General features: G+C 46.5%; 1 protein-coding gene across 21 annotated transcripts; it reads left to right on the top strand.

The window, feature by feature from the left end:
- The first annotated feature begins 1,664 nt into the window (after window positions 1-1,664).
- On the top strand, window positions 1,665-12,086 carry LOC123086273 (filaggrin). Of its 21 annotated transcripts, none has more exons than XM_044507998.1 (20): window positions 1,665-1,800; window positions 2,587-2,738; window positions 2,842-2,919; window positions 3,885-4,049; window positions 4,157-4,197; window positions 4,661-4,721; window positions 4,818-4,994; window positions 5,171-5,329; window positions 5,430-5,582; window positions 6,377-6,613; window positions 6,704-6,850; window positions 8,507-8,737; window positions 8,832-8,960; window positions 9,542-9,703; window positions 9,798-9,950; window positions 10,045-10,200; window positions 10,293-10,448; window positions 10,572-10,727; window positions 10,819-10,965; window positions 11,534-12,086. In XM_044507998.1, exons 2-20 carry the CDS (start codon window positions 2,599-2,601, stop codon window positions 11,598-11,600), a joined length of 2,715 nt encoding a protein of 904 aa, XP_044363933.1. In that variant the 5' UTR covers window positions 1,665-1,800; window positions 2,587-2,598; the 3' UTR covers window positions 11,601-12,086. The 21 variants fall into 21 exon arrangements, with proteins under 21 accessions (XP_044363933.1, XP_044363929.1, XP_044363927.1 ...); XM_044507994.1 differs by having other exon boundaries at window positions 8,489-8,737; XM_044507992.1 differs by having other exon boundaries at window positions 8,486-8,737; window positions 8,835-8,960.
- The last annotated feature ends 15,582 nt before the right edge of the window (window positions 12,087-27,668 follow it).

The raw sequence follows: 27,668 nt of genomic DNA, 5'->3' as shown, positions 1-27,668 counted from the left end.
CTTGCGCTCTTCCACGGCTCTACCTCGGATGCATCTTGGAAGCTTACCTGGAAGACATGGCCCCCCCTTCGCATCAAAGCCTTCATCTGGCTGGCCCTGCAGGATCGGTGCTGGACGGCCGATCGCCTCGCCCGCCATGGTTTACCTCACAATGACCGGTGCATGCTTTGTGACCAGGACACCGAGGACATGCACCATCTGTTCGCTGCTTGCCCTTTCTCCCGCCAAATTTGGCACGAGGTTCTCTCTTAGTGCAGATCGACCGCTACGATCCTAGACCCGGACACGCCTTTTGCGGATTGGTGGATCGATGCATGCTCCACATCGCCCGCTGCTCTACGGAAGGGGTTAAACTCCATCACTGCCCTCACCGCCTGCTCAATCTGGAAACACCAGAATGGGTGTGTCTTCGACCAGCTGCACCCCTCCATCGCTAGCTTGCTTCGGTCTATTCAGGAAGATGCTCACCTATGGGCTAGCGCCGGCGCCAACGGCTTGGCGATGATGATCTCTGAGAGATAGGCTCTAGCTTGATGTATCGGGGATGAGCAACCCCTACCCTCACTGCTCCTGCTACTTGTGCCCGCGCCAACTTGTGTACGCGTGGCCGCTGTAGCAATTACCCTCTGTATTTTTTCACCCCTCCTATCAATGCAATGATACTCAATCTTTGCGTATTCGCGAAAAAAACTAAGAATTATAATGATATTTCTCAGACACGCCATTGTGGTAATAAATTTTGGAAGACGAAATCGTCCCAAACCTTCAAAAAGGGCACTGCAATTAGACATGAGTAGTGAGACTGCCATGAACGGTGAATGAACTTGAGGCTAGGATGATCCCCTAAAAGTGTAGGTTGTCGAACCGCAAGATGTGCATCATAATATCGAGGAAATAATCCAGCCCCAAATAATTTAAACCAACAAAAGCACCAAGGCTCATCAATAAATACTCAACAAATATGAAAGATCGGTCACGTGAGGACATAAACTTAAACTCCGCAAATAGTTGCACCAAACCTGTGATGGAAACAGAACCTCGTTATGTTGTGTCACCTGGAAAAGCCTCGTCGCAACAGGAAAAGAATCAAATGACATTTATTTTCAAAGACACTACATTAATGTTGCCATTGAAGAACACATTTTTTTCTTCCTAAAAACTAAAAAACACATGTACAATCACCCGATGTTTTCCTCACCGCACAATGCTAAAGCTACGGATGGAGGCGAGGGAAACCTGATAGATTCAGTGGCGGTTGTGCTTCCTTTTCCCTGGAAGACTACGATCGCTGTCGTGTACACATTTTACATGTTGTTGCTGAGAAAAGTAGTCAAATGCTTTTCAGCTTTTTAAAATAACAAATGCTTGTTCAGGTAGAGGTAAGGTTTTTTTTAGGGGGGAGAGGTAAGTTTTTTTAGCACAAGGTTTTTTCTTTTTGAGAAGATTTTAGCACAAGGTAAGGTTTAGTTTTTATTATTTTTGAGGGAAGGTAAGGTAAGGTTTAGTTTTTTTTTTTGAGGGAAGGTAAGGTTTAGTTACAAAACGAAAACAAACGTGGCCTAAAGCCCAGGCATGAAAGGAAGCCCATAATCAAAATAACTCAGCCTCCTAGAGGCCCAATAAAAGAAAAACCCCACCCAACCTCGCCCGAGTCGGCTGCCACTGCCACCATTTCTCTCTCACCGTCTGCCTCCTTCCTCGCGTGCGTGCGGTCCCCGGTCCCTGTACGTCCTGCCCTAGCCACCTCCACCACTCTAGCACAGGTCGCGCCGGCGGCGGCGGTGGCGTTGCACTATCCTGGTAACCCCACCCCTTCCTCTATCTCTCCCCCTCTCTTCCCGGCGATGAAGTATTTGGGTTCTGGGGGGCAGAATGCCCTACAACTAACTACTGTAGATAGGGTCAGTGTCGTGTTGAATTCCAGCACCCACCCCACATTAGGCTTCTTTGCGGGAGGCACAGGGCTCGGAACCGTCGCGCCTCATCTCATCTTGGCGCGTGCTAGCGTTTGATTTCCCTTCTGTTGCGAAATTTCTCTTTTTTTTAAGCCGCCGCGTCAGTTCATCTGATTAGTACGGGTGTCTGAATGAAACCTAGATGGACTAGTTTGTTTCGGTAGTGTGGGTTCCCTTTTCCTTACAATATTACCTCCTCTTTTACAAAATTACAAAATTCTTGATTTCTCACTGCCTTGTGTCATTGTGTGGAAGTCCATCCTTCCTTGATCAGGGGCGCCTTCTGCACATCTTGGATTGACTAGTTAGTTTTGTGCAATGCAGGGATATAACTGCACTTGAGAGCCTATCCTAATGTCATTGTATACCTTTTATGCCATAATCAGCCAGTCCTCATCTTCCCATGGATAAAGTTATCTGTATATTCATGCTGTCAGTAGTGCCGGTAATTATTAGTGATTCAGATGACTCATCATGAAAGCTGATGCTGTTGATCTGGTTCTCTTACAATTTTATGATGAAATGTGGGTGCAATTTTGAATTGCTTGTTATCAATACCATGAGTCGCCTGCATGGACAAGGTGAATGATATGTGGGTGCATAGTTATGATTAGTGGTGACATGTGTTCAGGTGCCACGAGCAATGGTGAGGAGCCGCTCTCCCAAGGGCGGAGATGACGGCAGGCGACGAAGCACTCCTAGGAGAAGTTCTGATGAGCAAGGAGGAAGGAAGGAAAAAGGTCCTATAAGCCTCTTGGTGCGTAACATCCCTCATAACTGCAGGTACAGAATTTTGAACCCCTCCGCCTGCTATTTATGCTTGGCCATGTTTCATGTTTGTGGTTTCTAACTTGCTCGTCCTCATGATTTTCACAATTTCCTGCAGATATGAAGATCTTCGAGTTCCTTTTGCAAAGTTTGGTCCTGTTCGGGATATTTACATGCCAAAAGATTACTACAGTGGGTAAGTGTTACCGAAGCGCCAACTGATTTTCTCTCATTAGACATTTAGGCATGTTCGACCACTGAAGATCCAGCAGCTTTTGAAGCTTCATTGCTTCATGTCTTCTCTTACTGATATGCTTCAAGAGTTAGAAGAGCAACCTTTTGTGGTGCTTTTCTTCTGCTCATATGGAAAAATGATTGTTAATGTCTGCATGGCCCCAAACTCTGAGTCCTTAGATACTGCATGGAGAAGCTGACCAGTGACATATCAATTTTGCATAAAAGCCCCACGTGTACCCTATTTCCTCCTTTTGTTTGTATTTGTTGCAAAATCCATAAATATTGCAGAATAGATTTATGATAAATGTATAAGCCGAGTAACTCATTGAAGTCTCAAACTTAATAATTTTAACAACCTATAGACTATGGAGGATATAGTTACTTTATCTTCTGCTATTTATGTGTTCTCGTCTGGTATGAATCATTCTTTGGAATGATTTCCAGGATGTCTTGAAGTACATGTGATTAGATAGTCTTGTGTGAGAAGTTCTTCTAGGAAGACAAGATTTGGTTTGTTGGCAAAATCGGTTTTCTGAAGAGATGATGGTTTTACTGGACCTTCCATGTGAAAGTTATAGCAGTGAGAAGTTGGTTTCAAGTACTTTGATGAGTTTTCAAACATTTGAGGAATTTGAAGTGAATCGTTTTATGAAGATGTGATTCTACAACAAATTTGGCTACTAGAATAGCATGGGCTCTCAACTGGTTTTTGGGAAGCTCGCTACTATTTTGGTGAAAATGCTAGTAAGTTATTGGCTGTGTTTTGTGAAGAATCGTACAGGGTTAGCTTATACGAAACTGTGGTGGTAACTCGTCGGGTACATACTACTTTTTATCAATATGTGTTTTAAATTTGTATAGCATGGTCTGAATATTATTTATCTAACATTTTATAATTATTATATTAACATATGTGCTGTGCAGGGAGCCAAAAGGGTTTGCTTTTATTGAGTTTTTTGACTCCCATGATGCTTCGGAGGCGCAATATCACATGAACCGTAAGCTGTTTTGTGGACGTGAAATTAAAGTTGAGCCTGCCACGGATAAACGGAAAAGGCCTGAAGACATGCGTAGACGAACTGGAGTAAGGTAGGCCATACCCATCACTATGTTAGAAGTTTCTTCTGTTTCATTGTTTTCTTTTTTGAGAAAATTTGTATGTTTTATTTTTGTTAACTTGTATTCCTGCTCTGCAGAGTTCATTCTGGTTCTAAAGGGCGCGATCTTTCTAGCCATGGTAATCTGTTTTATTTTCATCTGCTATACTTGTGTGTCCTTTTCATCATGATGCTTTGCTGAATTCTGGGGAGTTTAGGTGATCTTCTTTTACTGATAGAAACTGTAAGCTGCCCACTTTATCATTTGATGTTAGATAAACTCTAAAGTAAATATGAACACAAAAAGGTAGAGTCATGGTTCATTTAGTTTTATGCCTACAAAAGACCCAAAGTGGTCTGACCCTTCCCCGGAACCTGCGCAAGCGGGAGCTACGCACACAAGGCTGCCCTGATATATATATTGCAATTCCTTGTCATTGGTTCTATCTTCACCGGACAGGTGGACACTAGTTTTCCTGCCAGGGCCACGCCTGCTGGTATCTGGCAGAAAAAATCTCCTTTTCAAAATTAATATCGTATTAGTATGAGTCTATACCATGTGCTACAAATTGCAATATTGATAAATTGCTATCTTTCTTGAAGGACGGTCTCGTTCTCGTTCACACTCCCGTTCTCCTCGCCAAGGTGGTCGTGATAGATCACGGTATTTCAGTGAATCTCGCCAAATGAGTGCCTCACCATGAAGAAGTGTGCGAAATATTTGATTTATTTTTAATAAGTGATCTCACCTACACTGTAGGTCACATTCTCCTGCACCAAGAAGGCGTGGTGACTACTCTGCTTCACCAAAGAGAAAGGAAGAGTGCCAGGCAAAATCGTCAGGACAATCAAAAGAACATGACAACGATAAGAAGCTGGGATCCTGTACTCCTGGTGGTAGAAGTGAACGTCATGACACTGATAATTATTCCAATGAGTAAGTTCTGTCCCTTCATTGCTGCTAAATTTTAATCAAGACAAGTAGACAACCATGAGGACACCCTGAGGAGGCTAGTCCTTGAGAGCGTGTGGACTGGACGCACACCTTTAGCCAACCGAGTGCTGCTTGTTTCTCGGCGTTTGTACCTCTGTAACAGTACTGTATATGGCCAGGAGGCGGGCAACACCTGACTATTCTGCTGCACCAAAGAGAAAAGAAGCGTGCCAGACAAAATCACCAAGGCAGGCAAATGAACATGATGAGGACAAGAACCGTATATCTTTTAGTCCTGATAGAAACAACTGCCGTGATGCTGACAATGGCCACAATGAGTAGGTTCTGACATCCTGTTTCTACTGTGCTGCTAAATGCAGCTTGTGTAATCCAGTTATACTATTCTAGAACTAATGTAGTCCATGCTCTCCTTCCAAGGCGAGATGACTACTTTACTTCATCAAAGAGAAAGGGAGAACGCCTGTCAAAATCACTAAGATTGTCCAAAGAACATGATAAGGATAAGAAGCGGAGATCCTATAGTCGTGATGATCGAAGTGACTGCCGTGATGCTGATAATAGTTTCAAAGAGTAAGTTCTCTTCTTTCACTGCTACTAAATGTGACTGCGAAATATCTAGTTAGCTAATATGGAACTAATACATGGATGTAGTTACGTCATCTTATTTAAAGGTTATTTTACTGCACAATTTGAGTACAGCATCAATCTTGTGTGTACAGCTAATCATCTGTGTACGACAATAGATTGTTTGTGATGTAAGCCTCGGCATACGCAAACTTAATTTATTCTCGACCAATAGTGTATTGCGGTCTATTGAGTATACTACTTGCATTTCGTGTGTTGTGATATTTTGGCCTTGTCGTACCCATAGGCCATGACATATACCACTACATCTGTCAAAATACATGAAGTTTTTACTGTGTCTTTCTTGAGATCTGTTACATCGGAAGTACTTATATCTTGATAGGGCTACATATCCTACTAGAAATATGTTACTACCGTGTGATTATACATTATTCGCTATAGTGACACTGATATCATGCCCCAGAACCTTCTTTTTAGAGTTTAGTAATTATCTCCAGGACATAGTTGCACAGTTCATTGCCATCAGCATATATAATCTATTGGTGAGAAAAATTATCGCATTTAGCTATTGTTTGACATGGTTGTGGTTGCATCCATGCTTTTTTATTACCATTGTGCTGCTCGCTGTTTGTATTACTGAACAGTGTTCTATTTAGGATTGGTTACATAATCTGCGTGCACAGTTCAGATTTATTTGTATGGTTGTCATATGAATAAATGGTTAACTGCATTCCTTTTGTGCATATCCACCATTGTAGTAACAATGTATGTGTTGACAGGAGGCGGGCAACAACTGATGGTGGTAAGAGATCCTGTCCCCGCCAGAGGTCACCCAGACCATCCTCTGGATCACACTCAAGAAGGCGAGATGCCTACTCTGCTTCCCCAAAGGGAAAAGAAGAGCATCGGGAACAATCACCAAGACAGTCAAAAGAACATGATAAACATAGGAAGCGGAGATCCAATACTCCTGATGATAGAAATGACTGCCATGGTGCTGATCATAGTCACAATGAGTAAGTTTTGTTTCTAAACTGCTACTAAAAGTTACTGGCATGATCTAGTTATGCTATACAGAACTTATGTTCATACTCCCCTGACCTAAGAATGCAAGGTGACTGCTCTACTTCACCAAGGATTAAGGAAGAGCGCCAGGCAAAATCATCAAGAGAGTCAGAAGAATATAACAAGGATACAAAGGGTGCCCCTCATGATAGAAATGACCGCCATGATGCAGTTAATGGTTCCAGAGAGTAAGTTCTCTTCCTTGATTGCTGCTAAATGTTACCGGCATGGTCTAGTTGCGATAATCCAGGACTAATGGACTAATGGTGTTACACTTATTGGTGTCTCGAACTTCATCCCTTTAACCCCTTGCTTCAGTATATCGGTTACAGCCTGCAATAAATTGATAGTTGTTAGTTATCCTTTTTGGATTATTTTTTACCTTTACAGCACCAATCATGTGTGTGCAATAGCTGATGCTCTGTGTTGGATAACATACAGTTTGTGATCAACCCTGGGTGTACAGACTTAGTTTTTTTCTCGCCCAGGAGTGTATTATGGTCTACTGGACCTATATTAATTATGGGTGATCTATTTAGCCTTCTCGCGTAGCCATAACCTGTACCACTATATTGTCTGCCAAAATATATGAAAATGGTCTACTCTTCCTTTCACAAGCATTATCATGTTGAAAGTTCTTCCTTTCCTGCTAGGGCTACATATCCTTCTAGATGCATGTTAATTCTTTCAGTACTTCTTTCCAGAACATGTGTAGTTGTGTACAGTTCACTGGCATCAGCTTTCCCAGAGCTGGCATTAAGTTAACAAAAGTATTATAACACTGCGCAGAGGACCACAAAGAACACAGAAATTACAAGCAAGTCCTACCGTTTTACATTCGGACCCCAAGAGAGAACACAAAAACACAATCGGTTCCTGAATTGTCCGGTGACCTCGCCGGAGATGCCTTGGCCACCACCTGTGGCCACAGCCTTGTCAGCGGAGGGCAAGGAAAGTAGGGCCTCTCTTCTGCAGGTTGAAGAAGGGGAGGTCGGAGTTTGCCGGCAAATCCACATGAAGCCAGCGTTGCACCCAAGTCGCCCAAATCGCTCGTCGGTGACAAATCTTTGTTTGATCTGAAGCTCCGGCGGCGGAGGTCGGCGTAGAGGAAGATGAGAAAGCTCTGATGCCAGCCAATAACCCCTCGGCATGCCGGCTCTGCAATGTCCCGAGCCAGATCCGCCATCCTCTCCCCTAGCGCCACAGCAGCGGCTAAGAGAGCATGCCAGAGCAGCTCGAAAAATCTCTAGATCCGTCCTCCACATGAGTTTATTTTCAAAGCCGTCGCTGGATCCACCCCTTTCAGCTGCCGTCCACCATGGATGGAAACTAGATGTAGAGGCCTCCACTGGTCGCCGCTCAGGGGCGCCGATGCCAAGCTTCTCAATGGCATATAGCCAAACGCTATCTAGGCAAACCACGATGACCTAGATCTACCCCGACAATACAGAGCAGCGACACGGCTCCCTTCCCATGCCCACTCCGGACGGTGGAGCCGCCGGAGGAGAAGGGGAGAGGAGCCGGGCTAGGGCAGGCGACTCTCAAGGAGACGAGGAGGAGAGAGAAGAGAAGGAAGAGAATGAGAGCCCCTTGGCATCAGCTTATACAATACAGTATAATCTTTTGGCTAGAAAAGTCCTGATTTCACCTTAGTTCTGACTTCTGACAGGATTGTGGTTGCACCTTTGGTTTTTTGCACCATCGTACTGCTCACTGTTTAGGATTATTTACATGAGGTGTGTGCATAGTTCAGAATTATTTCTATGTGGTCATATACGAGTAAATGGTTTACATTCCTTTTCTTTACGTTTGCATCTTTGTAGTAGCAATTTGCATGTCGACAGGAAGCCGGTAACACCTGACGATGAGGGATCCCATGCCTGCTGGAGGTCACCCAGACCATCTTCTGGATCATGCTCAAGAAAGCGAGATGACTGTTCTGCTTCCCCAAATAAAAAGGAAGAGCGCCGGGCAAAATCACCAAAACAATCCATTGAATACAAGGATGAAAAGAGGAGGTCATGTACTGCTGATGATATGAATGGCCGACATAATGCTGTTAATGGTTACAAGAAGTAAGTTGTATTCCTGCTGCTAAATGTTATTGACGTAATCTAGTTATGCTTTAAGAATTGATGTTTTTCAATCTTCATACTCTGCTGCCCCAAGAAGGCGAGATGGCTACTCTGCTTCCCCAAAGATAAAGGAGGAGTGCAGGGCAGAATCACCACGACCGACAAAAGAACGTGAGGATAATGGTGGCATTGACCGTACTGATGCTGACAATGGCTACAATGAGTAAGTTCAGTTTCTCGCTGCTGCTAAATTTGACTGGGGTAATCTGCTATTCCCAGAACTTTTGTTGTTATACTTATTGGGATGTCAAACTTCATCTTCTTAATCCTTAGTGGTATCTACCAGACACAGCTCACATGTCACAATATTACTTATGTAGATGTTTTCTACAGCGCATATCCTGTATAACAGTCACAGTTCACAGTAGATTGAAGATATCCTACTAAACTCAGCTTCATTCTGAGTATTGGGAAGTACATATATGCTATTCTGACATTGTTATGATGCACCAGAACCTTCTTAGGGAGTTGAGTAATTTACTGGCATCAGAGTATATAATCTGTTGGGGAGAAACTTGCTGTTTTAACTAGAGTAAAGGTTGTTGCATATATGATTTTCATTCTAATGTCATCATACCGCTCGCTGTTTGTTTTGCTAAACTGTGTTCTGTTTAGTATTGGTAGACATATTTTATTGCATGCATTGTTTGCATAGCTTTGATTTATTTCCATGTTGATCATATGTTAATGTTAGTTCTTTTTGGTCATTTACACCTCTGTAATAACGGTGTATGTTGTTCACAGGAGGCGTGCAGGACCTGACTCTGCTTCACAGAAGAGAATGGAAAAGCCTCCCCAAGCAAAATCACAAAGCCAGTCAAAAGAATATGATAACGGTAAGGAGAACAGATCCTATACCCATGATGATGGAAAGGAGTGCCGCAATGCTGATAATGGTTCCAAAGTGTAAGCTCTGTTCCTTCATGCTGCTAAATGTGGCGGTATAATCTTGTTATGCTATCCAGAACTAATAGGTTTTATACTCTACTATCTCAAAAAGGCGAAAGGACTACTCAGCTGCTGGAAAGAGAAAGGAAGAGCGCCAGGCAAGTTTACCAAGACAATCAAAGGAACATGATGAACATAAGAAGAGGGGATCCTATACTCGTGATGATAGAAATGACCTCCGTGATGCTGATAATGGTTCCAAAGAGTAAGCTCTGTTCCTTCATGCTGCTAAATGTTATGGGTGTAATCTTGTTATGCTATCCAGAACTATTAGTTTTTATACTCTATACTGTCCCAAGAAGGCGAAAGGACTACTCAGCTGCTGGAAAGAGAAAGGAAGAGCGCCAGGCAAGTTTACCAAGACAATCAAAGGAACATGACGAGCATACGAAGAGGGGATGCTATACTCGTGATGATAGAAATGACCTCTGCGATGCTGATAATGGTTCCAAAGAGTAAGCTCTATTCCTTCATGCTGCTAAATGTGGCGGGTGTAAACTTGTTATGCTATCCAGAACTAATAATTTTTATACCCTACTGTCCCAAGAAGGCGAAAGGACTACTCAGCTGCTGGAAAGAGAAAGGAAGAGCGCCAGGCAAGTTTACCAAGACAATCAAAGGAACATGATGAGCATAAGAAGAGGGGATCATATACTCCTGATGATAGAGATGACCCCCGTGATGCTGATAATGGTTCCAAAGAGTAAGTTCTGTTGCTTCACTGCTGCTGAAATCTGATTAGTGTAATCTTACTTCTTTTAGCATGTGACAGGTGTAATCTATGGTAATACCCGAACTAATGTTTTCTATACCTCACCTTCCTAAGAAGGCGAAATGATTACTCAGCTTCCCGAAAGAGAATGGAGGACTACAGGGCAAAATCATCAAGACAATCAAAAGAACATGGTGATGATAAGAAAAGGGGATCGTGTACTCCTGATGATAGAAGCCACCGCTCCGATGCTGATAATGGTTTGAGAGAGTAAGCCATGTTCCTTCACCGCTGCTCAATGTGAGTGTAATCTTGCTACGCTATTCCAGTACTAATGTTATTCATACTCCGTCGTGTCAAGAAGACAAGGTGACTTCTCAGCTTCCGGACAGAGAAAGGAAGAGTACCGGGGAAAATCACCAAGACAGTTAAAGGAACATGGTGACAATAAGAAGAGGGGGTCATATACGCCTGCTGATAGAAATGACCTTGATAATGGTTGCAATGAGTAAGTTATGCCCCTTGAGTACTGCTTAATGTGAGTGGTATAACGTAGTTATGATATTGCAGTATGTAGGTTGCAACTCGCAGCAGGTTGATGTTTTGGTTGGTAGATCTCATCTATCTTGTTTCTTTTTGAGAAACATCCTGATCACTTGTATTGGATACAAACAGATTATGTGTTTGGGCATACACCAACTTGGTATTTTCTCAGCCTACAGATTTTTATGGTCTACCGGACCTATATTATGTACGTATTGAGAATTTGCAACTTAATTTGTATAACCTATACCCTGCATTATCTGCCAAAATGTTAGAAAAATGGTTTTCTATTTTGCCTTCTCCGAGCACCCTTACATCAAAAGACCTCTGATTGGTAATGCTACAATCTACATATCATACTATAGATGTTGGTTCTTGAGTGTTCCGCATAGTGACAATGGTATAATGCACCGGAACCGTTTGTTAAGAGTTGAGTAATTAGTCTAGGGCTTATGTGTACACATCAGTGTGTACAATCTTCAATGAGGTCGCTGTTTCACTACAGCTGTGATGACAATCTCGTGTATTTGCAGGAAGCTGGCAACACATGACGGTAGCCGTAGCCCCTGCCCTGGCCGGAGGTCGCCGCGACCATCTTAGTTCAGAGGACAAGACTCGTGCCTGCCCCAACGACTGATGGGATCATGGAAGTGTAGGGATGCAGTTCCTTGTGTGTGTAAGGCTGACTGGTGCTCATGGGTTGAGCTAGCTGACTGGTGCTCATGTGGCGGTAGTATTTTAAGAAGTAAGATGAGAAGCAAACCATTTGCTGCCACCTGCTTGTGTCATGTGGTGGTGGTAGCAAGCCCGAACTGCACATTAGATGTACTCAACTACTCCTTCCGTTCCATAATATAAGAACGTTTTTGGAACTAGTCTAGTATCAAAAACGTTCTAGTATCAAAAACGTTCTTATATTATGGGACAGGGGGTGTACATTCTAATGTTGGATCTGTTGCTGTCGGGGCAGCAAATGTTTGAGAAAAGCCTGGGCATGCATCGGACGTGAAGAGTGTAGGGAAATCACAAATGCACGATGCTGTTTAGTTTCTAGCTTGCTCCGCTTCTGGCCTGTGGGCCTGGGTATTTTGTGGGTCGACTGTCTTTTCTCTCTTTCTTTTCCATGCAATCCAAAAGAAGGATCGGGTTCCACTGTCAAAGGTACTATTTTTTTCCGAGAAACTAAAAATATATTCATCTTCAATCATGGCAGTATAAGTAACACTAAAAGAAAAGAACAACCTGATGCACATAGCTCTCGCTTGCACAGGGTCTAGGGAAGGGTCTAACCGCTTTGGGTCTATAGGAACATCAAAGAACAGAGGTAATAAAAATTGCAACCAGATCCATTGATCAACTAGCGACGACTACAGGCACTAGTGCGAGTCAAAGGTGTGTTGTCGTTATCGCCTCTTCCTTGTCGGAGCCGGACAAACCTTCTAGTAGACAATCGGGAAGTTGTCGTGCCAAGGCCTTATATGACCCGCACTAAAGCAGCAACCATCGTTGATGAAGGAAGTCGTAGATCGGAAGGACCAGACTTGTAAAACACCCAAATAAAGACGAACAAATACCGGATCCAAACAAATTCATTAAAGACCAACACCGACTGAATCTCACGAGATCTGACGGAGACACATCTCCACACACCCTTCAACGAAACTAGACGCACTATCTGGATGGGGATAGAATGTGGGATACATTATTCCAACCGAGGGACATCGCCGCCGCCACACAACCCCAGGCAAGACGCTAAACTTAACAAGAACGAGAATGGGGCCCCTCCCGCCGATGGGGGCCGAGGTTCTTAGCACCTCCATGGCCCAAAGGCCATCGAAGATGAGGCGGACCGGTGGTGGCGTTGACGGGAGGAGGAAAGCATGGAATCTTTTCTTGTGGAGGAGGGAAGAGAAGGCTACCCATTGTCAAAGGTACTATAACATAATAAAAATGTAAAACAACATCCACAAATGAAAGAGGTCGCAGCAACATCCTAGGGCAAGTGGTTAGGGCTAGGTCGGTTGTCAACTTCATGAGGATGAAGATGAACATGGCTGAGTGGGTTTGAAGAGGATGAGTCAGCTGTTGAATGTCAATTTGATGGTCAGAAAAGAAAGTTATTATTGAAACATTTTTCCAGTTACGTGACGAATAGGTGCTCCCCAAAAAGAAGTATTGCTCTCGATAACCAAAAAGGTAAACTATTCATTTTGGTTGACCGGAAGAACATCCGACGGTCTCCTCGCTTGCGCACTCATGCCCCTGGCCCACATCGCACACAACCTGGTGTTGTCCCGGATTAGGGGGTACTCATCTCGTCGGCCTACCACTCATCATGGGCAGGGTCGAGGACCCACCTATAACTGAAGAATGGGTCATGTGTGATGTTTGCCATGACCTTCGGCGTACTCTAAGACGGAATTTTTTAAAGACTTGGCACACACTTCAAGGCATATTCAAATATTCGGCATGTTTATCTCTAGATGCAACCAACCGTGTGTAACCTTAGGTACCCCTTGTTGGGGAACGTAGCATGCAATTTCGAAAAATTTCCTACGATCACACAAGATCTATCTAGGAGATGCATAGAACATTATATCTAGATCTTGTTTGATGCGAGGCGGTTATTCATTTAAATCAGAGAATAATGATTGTTCTATTTATATGAGTAATATCTTTTATGGTCATGCACCCTTAATGAGTGGTCTATTTTTCTAAATCTTGATAGTAGCGATACACATATTCATAGTATTGAAGCCAAAAGATATAAGTTTTAATAATGATAGTGCAACTTATTTGTGGCACTGCCGTTTAGGTCATATATGTGTAAAGCGCATGAAGAAACTCCATGCTGATGGGCTTTTGGAATCACTTGATGCTTGCGAACCATGCCTCATGGGCAAGATGACTAAGACTCCGTTCTCCGGAACAATGGAACGAGCAAGAGACTTATTAGAAATAATACATACTGATGTATGCGGTCCGATGAGTGTTGATGCTCATGGCGGGTATCGTTATTTTCTGACCTTCATAAATGATTTGAGCAGATATGGGTATATCTACTTGATGAAACATAAGTCTGAAACATTTGAAAAGTTCAAAGAATTTCAGAGTGAAGTGGAAAATCATTGTAACAAGAAAATTAAGTTTCTACGATTTGATCGTGGAGGTGAATATTTGAGTTATAATTTTGGTCTTCATTTGAAACAATGCGGAATAGTTTCACAACTCACGCCACCTGAAACACCACAGCATAATGGTACCACACTTTATTAGATATGGTACGATCTATGATGTCTCTTACTGATTCACCGCTATCGTTTTGGGGTTATGCTTTAGAGACGAATGCATTCACGTTAAATAGGGCACCATCGAAATCCGTTGAGACGACACCATATGAACTGTGGTTTGGCAAGAAACCCAAGTTGTCGTTTCTTAAAGTTTGGGGCCGCGATGCTTATGTGAAAAAGCTTCAACCTGATAAGCTCGAACCCAAATCGGAGAAATGTGTCTTCATAGGATACCCAGAGGAGACTGTTGGGTACACCTTCTATCATAGATCCGAAGGCAAGATATTCGTTGCTAAGAATGGATCCTTTCTAGAGAAAGAGTTTCTCTCGAAAGAAGTGAGTGGGAGGAAAGTAGAACTTGATGAGGTAATTGTACCTGCTCCCTTATTGGAAAGTAGTTCATCACAGAAATCAGTTCCATTGATTCCTACACCAATTAGTGAGGAAGCTAATGATGATGATCATGAAACTTCTGATCAAGTTACTACCAAACCTGTAGGTCAAGCAGAGTAAGATCCGCACTAGAGTGGTACGGTAATCCGGTTCTGGAGGTCACGTTACTTGACCATGATGAACCTACGAACTATAAGGAAGCGATGATGAGCCTAGATTCCGCCAAATGGCTTGAGGCCATGAAATTTGAGATGGAACCCATGTATGATAACAAAGTGTGGACTTTTGTTGACTTGCCCAATGATCGACAAGCCATAGAGAATAAATGGATCTTCAAGAAGAAGACTGACGCTGACGGTAATGTTATTGTCTACAAAGCTCGACTTGTTGCGAAAGGTTTTCGACAAGTTCAAGGAGTTGACTACGATGAGACCTTCTCACCCGTAGCGATGCTTAAGTCCGTCCGAATCATGTTAGCAATTGCCACATTTTATGATTATGAAATTTGGCAAATGGATGTCAAAACTGCATTCCTTAATAGATATCTTAAAGAAGAGTTGTATATGATGCAACCAGAAGGTTTTGTCGATCCAAAAGGTGCTAACAAAGTGTGAAAGCTCCAGCAGTCCATTTATGGACTGGTGCAAGCATCTCGGAGTTGGAATATACGCTTCGATAGTGTGATCAAATCATATGGTTTTATACAGACTTTTGGAGAAGCCTGTATTTACAAGAAAGTGAGTGGGAGCTCTATAGTGTTTCTAGTATTATATGTGGATGACATATTGATGGTTGGAAATGATATTGAATTTCTGGATAGCATAATAGGATACTTGAATAAGACTTTTTCAATGAAAGACCTCGGTGAAGCTGCTTATATATTGGGCATCAAGATCTACAGAGATAGATCAAGACGCTTAATTGGACTTTCACAAATCACATACCTTGATAAAGTTTTGAAGAAGTTAAAAATGGATCAAGCAAAGAAAGGGTCTTGCCTGTGTTACAAGGTGTGAAGTTGAGTCAGACTCAATGCCCGACCACTACAGAAGATAGAGAGAAAATGAAAGTCATTCCCTATGCTTTACCCGTAGGTTCTATCATGTATGCAATGCTGTGTACCAGACCTGATGTGTGCCTTGCTATTAGTTTAGCAGGGAGGTACCAAAGTAATCCAGGAGTGGATCACTGGACATCAGTCAAGAACATCCTGAAATACCTGAAAAGGACTAAGGACATGTTTCTCGTTTATGGAGGTGACAAAGAGCTCGTCGTAAACGGTTACGTCGATGCAAGCTTTGACACTGATCCGGATGACTCTAAGTCACAAACCGGATACGTATTTTTATTGAATGGTGGAGCTGTTAGTTGGTGCAGTTCCAAGCAAAGCGTCATGGTAGGATCTACGAGTGAAGCAAAGTACATAGCTACTTCGGAAGCAGCAAATGAAGGAGTCTGGATGAAGGAGTTCATATCCGATCTAGGTGTCGTACCTAGTGCATCGGGTCCAATGAAAATCTTTTGTGACAATACTGGTGCAATTGCCTTGGCAAAGGAATCCAGATTTCACAAGAAAACCAAGCACATCAAGAGACGCTTCAATTCCATCCACGATCAAGTCAAGGAGGGAGACATAGAGATTTGCAAGATACATATGGATCTAAATGTTGCAGACCCGTTAACTAAGCCTCTATCACGAGCAAAACAAGATCAGCACCAAGACTCCATGGGTGTTAGAATCATTACAATGTAATCTAAATTATTGACTCTAGTGCAAGTGGGAGACTGAAGGAAATATGCTCTAGAGGCAATAATAAAGTTGTTATTTATATTTCCTTATATCATGATAAATGTTTATTATTCATGCTAGAATTATATTAACCGGAAACTTAGTACATGTGTGAATACATAGACAAACAGAGTGTCACTAGTTTGCCTCTACTTAACTAGCTCGTTAATCAAAGATGATTAAGTTTCCTAGCCATGGACAAAGAGTTTTCATTTGATAAACGGGATCACATCATTAGAGAATGATGTGATTGACTTGACCTATCCATTAGCTTAGCACTATGATCGTTTAGTTTATTGCTATTGCTTTCTCCATAACTTATACATGTTCCTATGACTATGAGATTATGCAACTCCCGAATACTGGAGGAACACTTAGTGTGCTATCAAACGTCACAACGTAACTGGGTGACTATAAATATGCTCTACAGGTGTCTCCGATGGTGTTTGTTGAGTTGGCATAGATCGAGATTAGAATTTGTCACTCCATGTATCAGAGAGGTATCTCTGGGCCCTCTCGGTAATGCACATCTCTATAAGCCTTGCAAGCAATGTGACTAATGAGTTAGTTACGGGATGTAGCATTACGGAACGAGTAAAGAGACTTACCGGTAACGAGATTGAACTAGGTATTGAGATACTGACGATCGAATCTCGGGCAAGTAACATATCGATGACAAATGGAACAACGTATGTTGTTATGCAGTTTGACCGATAAAGATCGTTGTCGATGTCAAAACCGGCGGATCTCGGGTAGGGGGTCCCTAATTGTGCGTCTAGGCCAGATGGTAACAGGAGGCAAGAAACACGATGTTTTACCCAGGTTCAGGCCCTCTTGATGGAGGTAAAACCCTACGTCCTGCTTGATTAATATTGATGATATGGGTAGTACAAGAGTAGATCTACCATGAGATCAAGGAGGCTAAACCCTAAAAGCTAGCCTATGGTATGATTGTTGTATGATGAAGTTGTCCTACGGACTAAAACCCTCCGGTTTATATAGACACCGGAGAGGGTTAGGATTACACAAAGTCGGTTACAATGGTAGGAGATCTTGAATATCTGCATCGCCAAGCTTGCCTTCCACGCCAAGGAAAGTCCCATCCGGACACGGGACGAAGTCTTCAATCTTGTATCTTCATAGTCCTGGAGTCCGGCTGAAGGTATAGTCCGGCTACCCGAACACCCCTTAATCCAGGACTCCCTCAGTAGCCCCTGAACCAGACTTCAATGACGACGAGTCCGGCGCATAGATTGTCTTTGGCATTGCAAGGCGGGTTCCTCCTCCAAATTCTTCATAAAAGTTTGTAAACACCAAGAGTAGTGTCCGGCTCTGCAAAATAAGTTTCCACGTATTGCCACAGAGAGAATAATATTAACACAAATCTAATCTGCTGACGTATTTCGCAGCGTGACATCACACTACGGCCAAGCCTTTATCCGAATCGTTTTCACTTTTCCACCTCAGCGTGTTTTGCGAGGCGGTTTCCTTGGCACGTCTTGTCAAAGCAGAGATCGTGTCCCCCATTTACGGGATTCTCATCAATACGGACGTGGGTAACCCAACCGCGCCATTTATCACGGCGCTTGGGAGGCAAGCGAGTTTTACTAGGCTGGTGGGGACGCATAGTCGCATCCGCTCATATAAGGGGATAAGGATCCACCTTTTTACCTACGCCTTCTTCCTCCTTTGCCTATCCATCTTCTGCGCACCCGAGCTCCAGCGCCCAAGCCTGCAATTCCTACCTCAACCTTCTCCAACAATGTCTGGAGCGGGAGGCAAGTGGATGGTCTCCTCCGTCACGGAGGGCCATGTCAAAAGGCTAAGGAAGGCCGGATACCTGTCCAAAGACATCGCGCACCGGCTTCCTAAGGAGGGGCAGTTTCTCCCCACCCCAAGGCCCCATGAGAGGGTAGTATTTCTTCCCCACTTCCTCCGCGGACTGGGTTTTCCTCTCCACCCATTTGTCCGCGGGCTCATGTTCTACTATGGCCTAGATTTCCACAATCTGGCCTCGAACTTCATCCTCAATATCTTGGCGTTTATCGTCGTGTGTGAGGCTTTCCTCTGCATCCGCCCCCATTTCGGCCTCTGGCTCAAGACCTTCAACGTCAAGCCAAAGGTGGTGCGCGGCAACCAGGCAGAGTGTGGAGGTGCCATGGCGGGCAAAATAGCCAACGTCTTATGGCTCGAGGGCTCCTTTGTGGAGACCTTGAAGGGGTGGCAGTCAGGGTGGTTTTACATCACCGAGCCACGCGATCCGAAGTGGATCGCAGCCCCTGAATTCCGATCCGGACCCCCTACGCAGCTCACGTCCTGGAAGGAGACGGGCTTGTCATGGGGCGACGAAGAAGAGGTGACCGGACTGCAAAAATGCATCCAGTCCCTGGTGAACAAGCAGCTCAAGCTTGTCAACGTAGTCCAGGTCATGCTCGTCCGCCGGATCCTTCCGTGTCAAGAATGGGACTTCAATTTGTGGGAGTTCAACCCAGCGCAGCACCGAACTCTGAGCAGGCTCTTCGACACGATGTACGAAGATGTCTGGAAGGGGCTAACCAAAGGCGCCGAGGCTCCCACATCCGCCTCCGAAGACCGCGGATTCAGCTCGCAGCGTCCTGCTGGCGAGGTAAAATATTTTCATCTTTACAGGATGTTAAGTTTTCTTCATAGTTTGACTCTACGCGGGATCTAAACTCCCTCACCTTTGACATGATTGGCAGGCGAAGTCTGGACTGATTAACTGTCCGGCTCCCTTGCCCGAAGACCCAGCCCCTGCTCTCCTAGTGAAGCTGCTGGTTCCGGCACCTTATGTGGTGCCGGAGAAGAAGGCCAAGAAAAAGAAGGCCACGGGGACTCGAAAGAGTTCCCGGCATATGGTGGTGTCGGACTCGTCGTCCGATGAGTCCGAGACGCACTCCTCCCGTGAAGACGAGGAGGAGGAAGAAGAGACCTCTCCCCCTCTAGCGGGGGGAGGAAAGAAGAGGAAGGCCGCCCTAGTAGGGGAGGCCGAAGGGTCCAAGAAGAGGAAAACCCCTCCGCCGGACTACGCCCCCGACACCGACGAGGACGAAGAGGAGTGGCCGGATAGGGCCAAGCGTCCGGCGAAATCGTAAGTGTTTGAATACCAGAGTAACTCATGATATTCCTTTTGTTCCGCAGCTTTCCCTAATGTCGAATATAATCATGTAGCCCGCCCAAGGACGGGCTCGACGAGTCGTCGAGCGGCTCCCTGGATTCATCAGACGTGAATTCAGTTCCGCCCGCTGCCTCCCCTATGCTGCGGATGACGCCGAAGTGGCGTCGCGACAAGCTACGGGGCAAGAGGAGGTGGTCTAGGAGGAGCCGCGAGGCGACCTCCCGGATTCTAGGAGTAAAGGGGACAAGACCCCCCAGGGCTCCAAGTTCGGCTTTAAGCCAGACACCGCGCCGGAATCATCAACGGTTCCGGACCGCGACAGGCGAACTCCTGCCAAGAGGAGCAAGCCTATTGAGCCGGCGTCCTCCATCCAACCGGAGGCGTCGGACAATCTGCTGGAGGTGCTTAAGGGCGCCTCCATCGACGAGGAGCACCGTACCATCATGAGTATGGGGGTCCAGAAGGTTCGGTCCGCCAAAAGCGGACTTAGTGAAGCTTGTGCTAGCCTTCTAACAGGCTTCGAGGTAAGTAGAAATATGTAAAAATATTACCGCATAGACAATAGCCCCTGATGCTCTATTTGGCGTTCGGAAAGAAAAGCCAAATAGAGGATCTATTAAATATCGCAGGAGTCTAACTAAAAAGGAGTCAATATACGTATGCAGGCTTCGTTGCTGGCCACCGCCACACTGACTGCGGAGGTGGGTGCCCTGAAGCAGGGCCTCGAGCAGACCGAGCAAGAGCTCGGCCTTGCCAAACGGCAGCTCGAGGAGAAAGAAGGTAAGAGATACCTTATAGAAAAAAATCCTATAAGAAGACGCAATTGCAAAAAATGACAGGAGTATACTGCTTATTGTAGGGGCCACAACTGAGGTGGCGACCCTCAAGCAGGCGCTATCCGAGGCCAAGAAGAGAGCGGCCACAGAGCGCACCGAGCAGGAGAAATTTGAGGCGCAGGTCGGCGAGGTGCAGCAAGAGCTTCAGGCTCTCATGAAAAAACATGAGAGTTTGGAGCTCGACTCGAAGACGCGAGAGTCCGAGCTTGCTGCGGCCCTTAAAACTGCCAAGGCCGAAGCCCAGAAGGCCCTCCAGGAATTGGATGCGGTGAAAAAGATAGCGGCGGGTAAGGCATTCTCTATGCAAAGCAGACATATAAAAGTAAACTACTTGTTACTTACCCGAATCCAGAGCTCTCCAGGGGCATTCGCAGATCTTCCCCGCAGCGTATCCAATGCCACCGCATTCTACCGAGCCGAGGAAGGCAGCTCGACGGAGAAGGTGTTCTGGTCTCAGTACGCTGAGGCCGGACACCCAGTGCCCTTGAGCGACCAGCTGAAGCAGCTGGTCGAGCTCCACAAGGCGGCCGAACAGGCCCTGAAGGGCTTCATAGTTCGGCTGTGGCCTGGAGAGGCCCTGCCTGGGAGCTACTTCGGACTGGTGCGGCGGCTGGTGGAGGCTTGTCCAAGGCTCGAGGTCATCAAGCGCTCCGTCTGCATCGAAGGTGCCCGTAAGGCCCTTGCCCGTGCAAAGGTGCACTGGGGTAAGCTGGACGGTGAGAAGCTTGTGAGGGACGGGCCACCGCCGGGGAAGGAGCATCGCAAGCCCGAGAACTATTACAAGGATGTTCTGGCCGGTGCCCGCCTTATGGCAGATGAATGCACCAAGGATGTAATTTTTGAATGAACTCGCTCGTGTTATCCTGTGCGCTGAAAACTTGTTCATATGCGCTAAGCAATGCTTGAATTTAAAATATTACTTTCTGTGCGGCTGTTTATCAAAAAATTAAGAGATGGCCAGTCGTCGGCTTCTGCCCCCATGCCACTAGTGTTGGGGTGTTCGGGATAAACCTGAGCGCTCTTTTTCCCATGATTGGGTCCGTCGAGGGAGGCTCTCAGCACAACGAACAAGGCAATCAGACTATAATGCTTGAACACTCTCACTTAGCCATAGAACTCTATAATTTTAAATTTCAGCGAAGCCCCTAGTATTCGAAAGACCGAGTTCAGGACGCTATCCACGCCTTGGCTGGACAAAGCCGGTTCCTCGCTTGAAGCGGCATAAGTCTTTAAGGACTCGAAAAACCTCTCGAACAGCGACCGGTCTCTCGCCTCATCATGACAGTCAGTTTTAGCTCTCTACTGAGGTGCTCAGCCCAGCTCAACTGGGGCACAATCGCAATAGTTCTCCTAGTGCTACCATAGCCGATATAGCGGAACGTAAGGCACCAAAACATAGGAGCCGGGCAAACCCAACTATTGACCCAAATCATGATTCGGAGCCGATGCATATAGTGCTATAAGTTCGGGGTGCCGCACTTGTGAAAGTGTACGGACTTCTCACGCCGTATTGATGGGTACTGAAGCCCCTGGCGTATTTTTGCCGTACCACAGTGTACGGATGCAACATGTTATTGATAAACATATATATAAAAAGAGGATACTGTAAAAAATAGACAAAAAGCTATGCATTGTTTATAGAAAGGCTGCTATGAAAGCGGAACGATACAAATAGTGCGATAAGCAAAAGAAATTGGACTATTTAACATGTCCTGGCCAGGGGCAGGCCGCGGAATTGTATTAAAAAACAGGTATACTGCTCGCAATAGAGACCACCTGGGAGTTCCATAATGCGGCGTGGCTTGTCTGCTTTCCTGGATCTTGCATCGTTTGTGCGGCAGTTGAATTGCCGAACGGGTCATGCGAAGTATGGAGTCCTGAGAGTAAGAAAAAAAAAGGAATTCGGCAGCCCCTGGTACGGTTTAAGCCGTATTTCGGGCGTGCCGTGATATTGCCCCTTCCCCTGTGCCCATGGTATTTCAAGAGCGTAGTTATGTACGCGAAGCACTGGTTTCGCTATATCGCGAGGGCTAGGGTTGGGGCCGCATTGCTACGCTAGCTCAGAATGTGCCAGGCGGTCTTGTTGTAGGGTACTCCGGGCGCGCTCGACAGTGTCCGGCTTTTTGAAGGCCGAACTGGAGAACTGCCTAGAGAGGCTGCTTTGTACTTCTGCTGCGAGCGCTGCCGTGTGCTCCTCCGTTCGGAGGGAGCGTTCAGTGTTCCCATTGACCGTGATTACTCCTCTAGGGCCTGGCATCTTGAGCTTGAGGTATGCATAGTGCGGTACCGCGTTAAATTTTGCGAATGCGGTTCGCCCGAGCAGTGCGTGATAGCCACTACGGAACGGGACTATGTCGAAGATTAACTCCTCGCTTCGGAAGTTATCCGGAGATCCGAAGACCACTTCCAGTGTGACTGAGCCTGTACAGTTGGCTTCTACACCTGGTATGACGCCTTTAAAGGTCGTTTTGGTGGGCTTGATCCTCGAGGGATCTATGCCCATTTTTCGCACTGTATCCTGGTAAAGCAGGTTCAGGCTGCTGCCGCCGTCCATGAGGACTCTTGTGAGATGAAATCTGTCAATGATTGGGTCTAGAACCAATGCGGTGAAGCCGCCATGACGGATGCTAGTGGGGTGGTCCCTTCGATCAAAGGTGATCGGGCAGGAGGACCATGGGTTGAACTTTGGGGCGATTGGCTCCATCGCATATACGTCCCGTAACGCACGCTTCGGCTCCCTCTTGAGGATGTGGGTTGCGTATATCATGTTAACCATTCGCACTTGCGGGGGAAATTCCTTCTGTCTACCGTTGTTCGGCGGCCTGGGCTCCTCCTTGTTGTCGCTATACAGCCCCTTGTCTTTGTTTTCGGCTCTTAACTTGCCTGCCTGCTTGAACACCCAACAATCCCTGTTGGTGTGATTGGCTGGCTTTTTGGGGGTGCCATGTATCTGGCACAAGCGGTCGAGTATTCGGTCCAAATTGGATGGGCCCTGAGTATTTCTTTTGAATGGCTTTTTCCGTTGACCGGATTTGTAGCCTCGGAATCCGGCATTAACTGCCGTATCCTCGTTGCTGTCACTATTAATGCGGCGCTTTTGTTTGTTCCAATGCGACCTGTCGATTTTGTCCTTGGTATTTGAATTACCAGGGTTCTTGGTTAAATTGTTGCTGCGAGCTAGCCAGCTGTCTTCTCCCGCGCAAAAGCGGGTCATGAGTGTCGTGAGGGCTGCCATAGATTTCGGCTTTTCCTGTCCTAGGTGCCGGGCAAGCCACTCGTCACGGATATTATGCTTGAAGGCCGCTAAGGCCTCTGCGTCCGGACAGTCGACTATCTGGTTTTTCTTTGTTAGGAACCGTGTCCAGAATTGCCTGGCCGATTCCTCTGGCTGCTGAATTATGTGGCTTAGGTCATCGACGTCCGGTGGTCGCACATAAGTGCCCTGGAAGTTGTGAAGGAATGCGGCTTCCAGGTCCTCCCAAGAACCGATTGAGTCTGCTGGCAAGCTGTTAAGCCAATGCCAGGCCGGTCCCTTAAGTTTGAGTGGGAGGTATTTGATGGCGTGTAGATCATCACCGCGGGCCAGGTGGATATGAAGGAGATAATCCTCGATCCATACCGTAGGATCTGTTGTGCCATCGTACGATTCGATGTTTACGGGTTTGAAGCCCTCAGGGATTTTATGACTCCATTACTTCATCTGTGAAGCATAGTGGGTGTGCGGCGCCTCTGTATTGGGCTATATCACGACGCAGCTCAAAGGAGCTTTGTCTGTTGAGTTCGGCCCGGCCGGATTTATTGCATCCGGAGTGACGATCACTGTCATGTGCCGTGGGGCGCCTGCACGATCTGTAGATCGATCTTGTTTGCCTTGCCTTGTCCTCCAGTATGTCGCGCAGGTCAGGCGCATTTTCCCGTGCCTTAGTATGCTTGACGCGGCGTCGGGGCATGGCTTGAGTGGAGGGCCAAGAGTCCTCTCTGTCGCGGCCATGAGGTGGCCGGTCGGCCATGTCATGCGCTAGTGATGTAGGTGCTTCCTCCTCTAGTCGGGGTAGCAGCCTGCGCTTTGGGTAACTCTTGGAGGGGCGTTCGAGTTCATACTCTTCGGCCGCAAGGACTTCAGTCCATCTGTCAGCTAGCAAATCCTGATCAGCTCTAAGCTGTTGCTGCTTTTTCTTGGGGCTGCTTGCCGTGGCCATAAGCCTGCGTTTAAAACGCTCTTGTTCGGCGAGATCCTCTGGCACGATGAACTCGTCGTCGTCGAGGCTTGCCTCGTCATCGGAGGGAGGCGTATAACTATCGTTCGCAACCTCTTGGTCCGCCGCCTTCTCGTGAGGGCTGGCTTCTCTGTCCTCCTGTGCTGAATCTTGCTGGAGGGGGTGTTCTTCGGCGCTATCCGGAGTAGTATTATCTCCCGTGCCGGAATCACTGTTTTTGCTTTGGCGGGATTTAGAGCGGCGCCGCTGACGCCGGCGCTTGGGCTATTTCTTAGAGGTATTGTCCTCCGCTGTTCCATCGCCATCTCCATCCTTTGGAGTGTCCACCATATATATTTCATATGACGAGGTGGCCTTCCAGCGCCCTACAGGTGCTGGTTCTTGTTTGTCTCCTGCATCGTCGTCCATGCCGTCGATGTCTTTGGAGTCGAAGTCAAGCATGTCGGTTAAGTTGTCGACAGTGGCTACGAAGTGGGTGGTGGGTGGGTTTTGAATTTCTTCATCGTTCGTATCCCAACCTTGCTGACTGTAGTCCGGCCAGGGCTCTCCTGATAAAGAGAGAGACTTTAGAGAATTCAGGATGTCGCCGAAGGGCGAGTGCTGAAAGATGTCCGCGGCGGTGGACTCCATTATCGGCGCCCAATCGGATTCGATCGGCAGGGGCGCGGGAGGCTCGGAGTTCGGAGAGGAATCCGGCTCCTCGGAGTCACGGGCCATGCGGAGTGCGGGGCTAGAGTTCGGCTCGATCGCCTCTGAGATTGCAGCCCCTGAGGCAGCGTCCAACTGCTGATCCTCGATCGGCGCAGTAGGCTCTGAATCAATGGTCGAAACCGATGCGTGTGCGGCCTCCAAGGCGCTGTTCGGCGGCAGAGCTATATCATGCCCATCGAGACAGTGCGGTGCACTTGGCTGTGGCTCAAATCCGTCGAAGATCAAGTCCCCGCGGATGTCAGCCGTGTAGTTTAGGCTTCCAAACCTGACCAGATGGCCAGGGGCGTAGCTTTCGATCTGCTCAAGGTGGCCAAGCGAATTGGCCCGCAGTGCGAAGCCGCCGAAGACGAAGATCTATCCAGGGAGAAAAGTCTCACCCTGGACTACATCGTTGTTGATGATCGAAGGAGCCATCGGTCCTAAAAGCGACGACATAGAGGAACTCTCAATGAAAGCACCAATGTCGGTGTCAAAACCGGCGGATCTCGGGTAGGGGGTCCCGAACTGTGCGTCTAGGCCGGATGGTAACAGGAGGCAAGGAACACGATGTTTTACCCAGGTTCGGGCCCTCTTGATGGAGGTAAAACCCTACGTCCTGCTTGATTAATATTGATGATATGGGTAGTACAAGAGTAGATCTACCATGAGATCAAGGAGGCTAAACCCTAAAAGCTAGCCTATGGTATGATTGTTGTATGATGAAGTTGTCCTACGGACTAAAACCCTCCGGTTTATATAGACATCGGAGAGGGTTAGGGTTACACAAAGTCGGTTACAATGGTAGGAGATCTTGAATATCCGCATCGCCAAGCTTGCCTTCCACGCCAAGGAAAGTCCCATCCGGACACGGGACGAAGTCTTCAATCTTGTATCTTCATAGTCCCGGAGTCCGGCTGAAGGTATAGTCCGGCTACCCGAACACCCCCTAATCCAGGACTCCCTCAATCGTCGTAGAATGTGTAGGCCCAATATGAACATCCAGGTTCCGCTATTGGTTATTGACCAGAGACGTTTCTCGGTCATGTCTACATAGTTCTCGAACCCGTAGGGTCCGCACGCTTAACGTTCGGTGACGATCAGTATTATGAGTTTATTTGTTTGATGTACCGAAGATAGTTCGGAGTCCCGGATAGGATCACAGACATGACGAGGAATCTCGAAATGGTCAAGACATAAAGACTGATATATTGGACGGCTATATTCGGACACCGGAAGTGTTCCGGGTGATTTCGGAGAAAACCGGAGTGTCGGAGGTTTACCCGAACCGCCCGGGGAACTAGTGGGCCTAGATGGGCCTTAGTGGTGAGAGAGAGGGGCTGCCAGGGCAGGCCGCGCGCCGCCTCCTCCTTGAGTCCGAATTGGTCTAGGAGGGGGGTGGCGCCCCCCTTTCCTTCCCCTCTCCCACTCCTTCCTTCCCCTCTTAGTAGGACTAGGAAAGGAGGAATCCTACTCCTACTAGGAGGAGGATTGCTCCCCTCCTTGGCGCGCCCTAGGGCCGGCCGGCCTCCCCCTTGCTCCTTTATATACGGGGGCAGGGGGCACCCTGGAACATACAATAGACAATTGTCTTAGCCGTGTGCGGTGCCCCCCTCCACCATAATCCACCTCGGTCATATCGTCGTAGTGCTTAGGCGAAGCCCTGCGCTGGTAACTTCATCATCGCCGTCATCACGCCGTCGTGCTGACGAAGCTCTCCCTCGACACTCAGCTGGATCAATAGTTCGTGGGACGTCACTGATCCAAATGTGTGCAGATCGCGGAGGTGTCATACTTTCGGTACTAGGATCGGTCGGATCGTGAAGACGTACGACTACATCAACCGCATTGTCATAACGCTTCCGCTTATGGTCTACGAGGGTACATGGACAACAGTCTTCCCTTCTCGTTGCTATGCATCACCATGATAGATCTTGCGCGTGCGTAGGATTTTTTTTGAAATTACTGCGTTTCCCAACACATAGTTCACTCGTCATTTTATAGTTGTTTGCTTCGTGCTATTTAAGTTACACATTGTAGTAAACTGAAAGGTGCTCTTGTCTGGTCCTTGAATAAAATTCCACTAGGCCTATGCGTCGTTGGATGGGGGTCATCCTCCTCTTCTAAAAAATGCGCAGTTGGACTTGGTTTCTTTTTGTTCAGTTAGAATCTTGATGTTTTGTGTCCCCTATAAGTTAGCTAACTTCCCTTTTCTTGATGAAATTGTTAGGAGTGATGCTTTCTTCATATGTAATTCTATCAGAGATATGTTGGATGTTCATGCAGAGCCATGGACCATTCTATTCTCCGTGATCCCGGC

The sequence above is a fragment of the Triticum aestivum genome, chromosome 4A (genome assembly GCF_018294505.1).
Source record: "Triticum aestivum cultivar Chinese Spring chromosome 4A, IWGSC CS RefSeq v2.1, whole genome shotgun sequence".
In the NCBI taxonomy this organism is placed as follows: domain Eukaryota; kingdom Viridiplantae; phylum Streptophyta; class Magnoliopsida; order Poales; family Poaceae; genus Triticum; species Triticum aestivum.
Note: the sequence above shows the minus strand (reverse complement) of the source record. Positions and strands in the feature narration are given on the sequence as shown.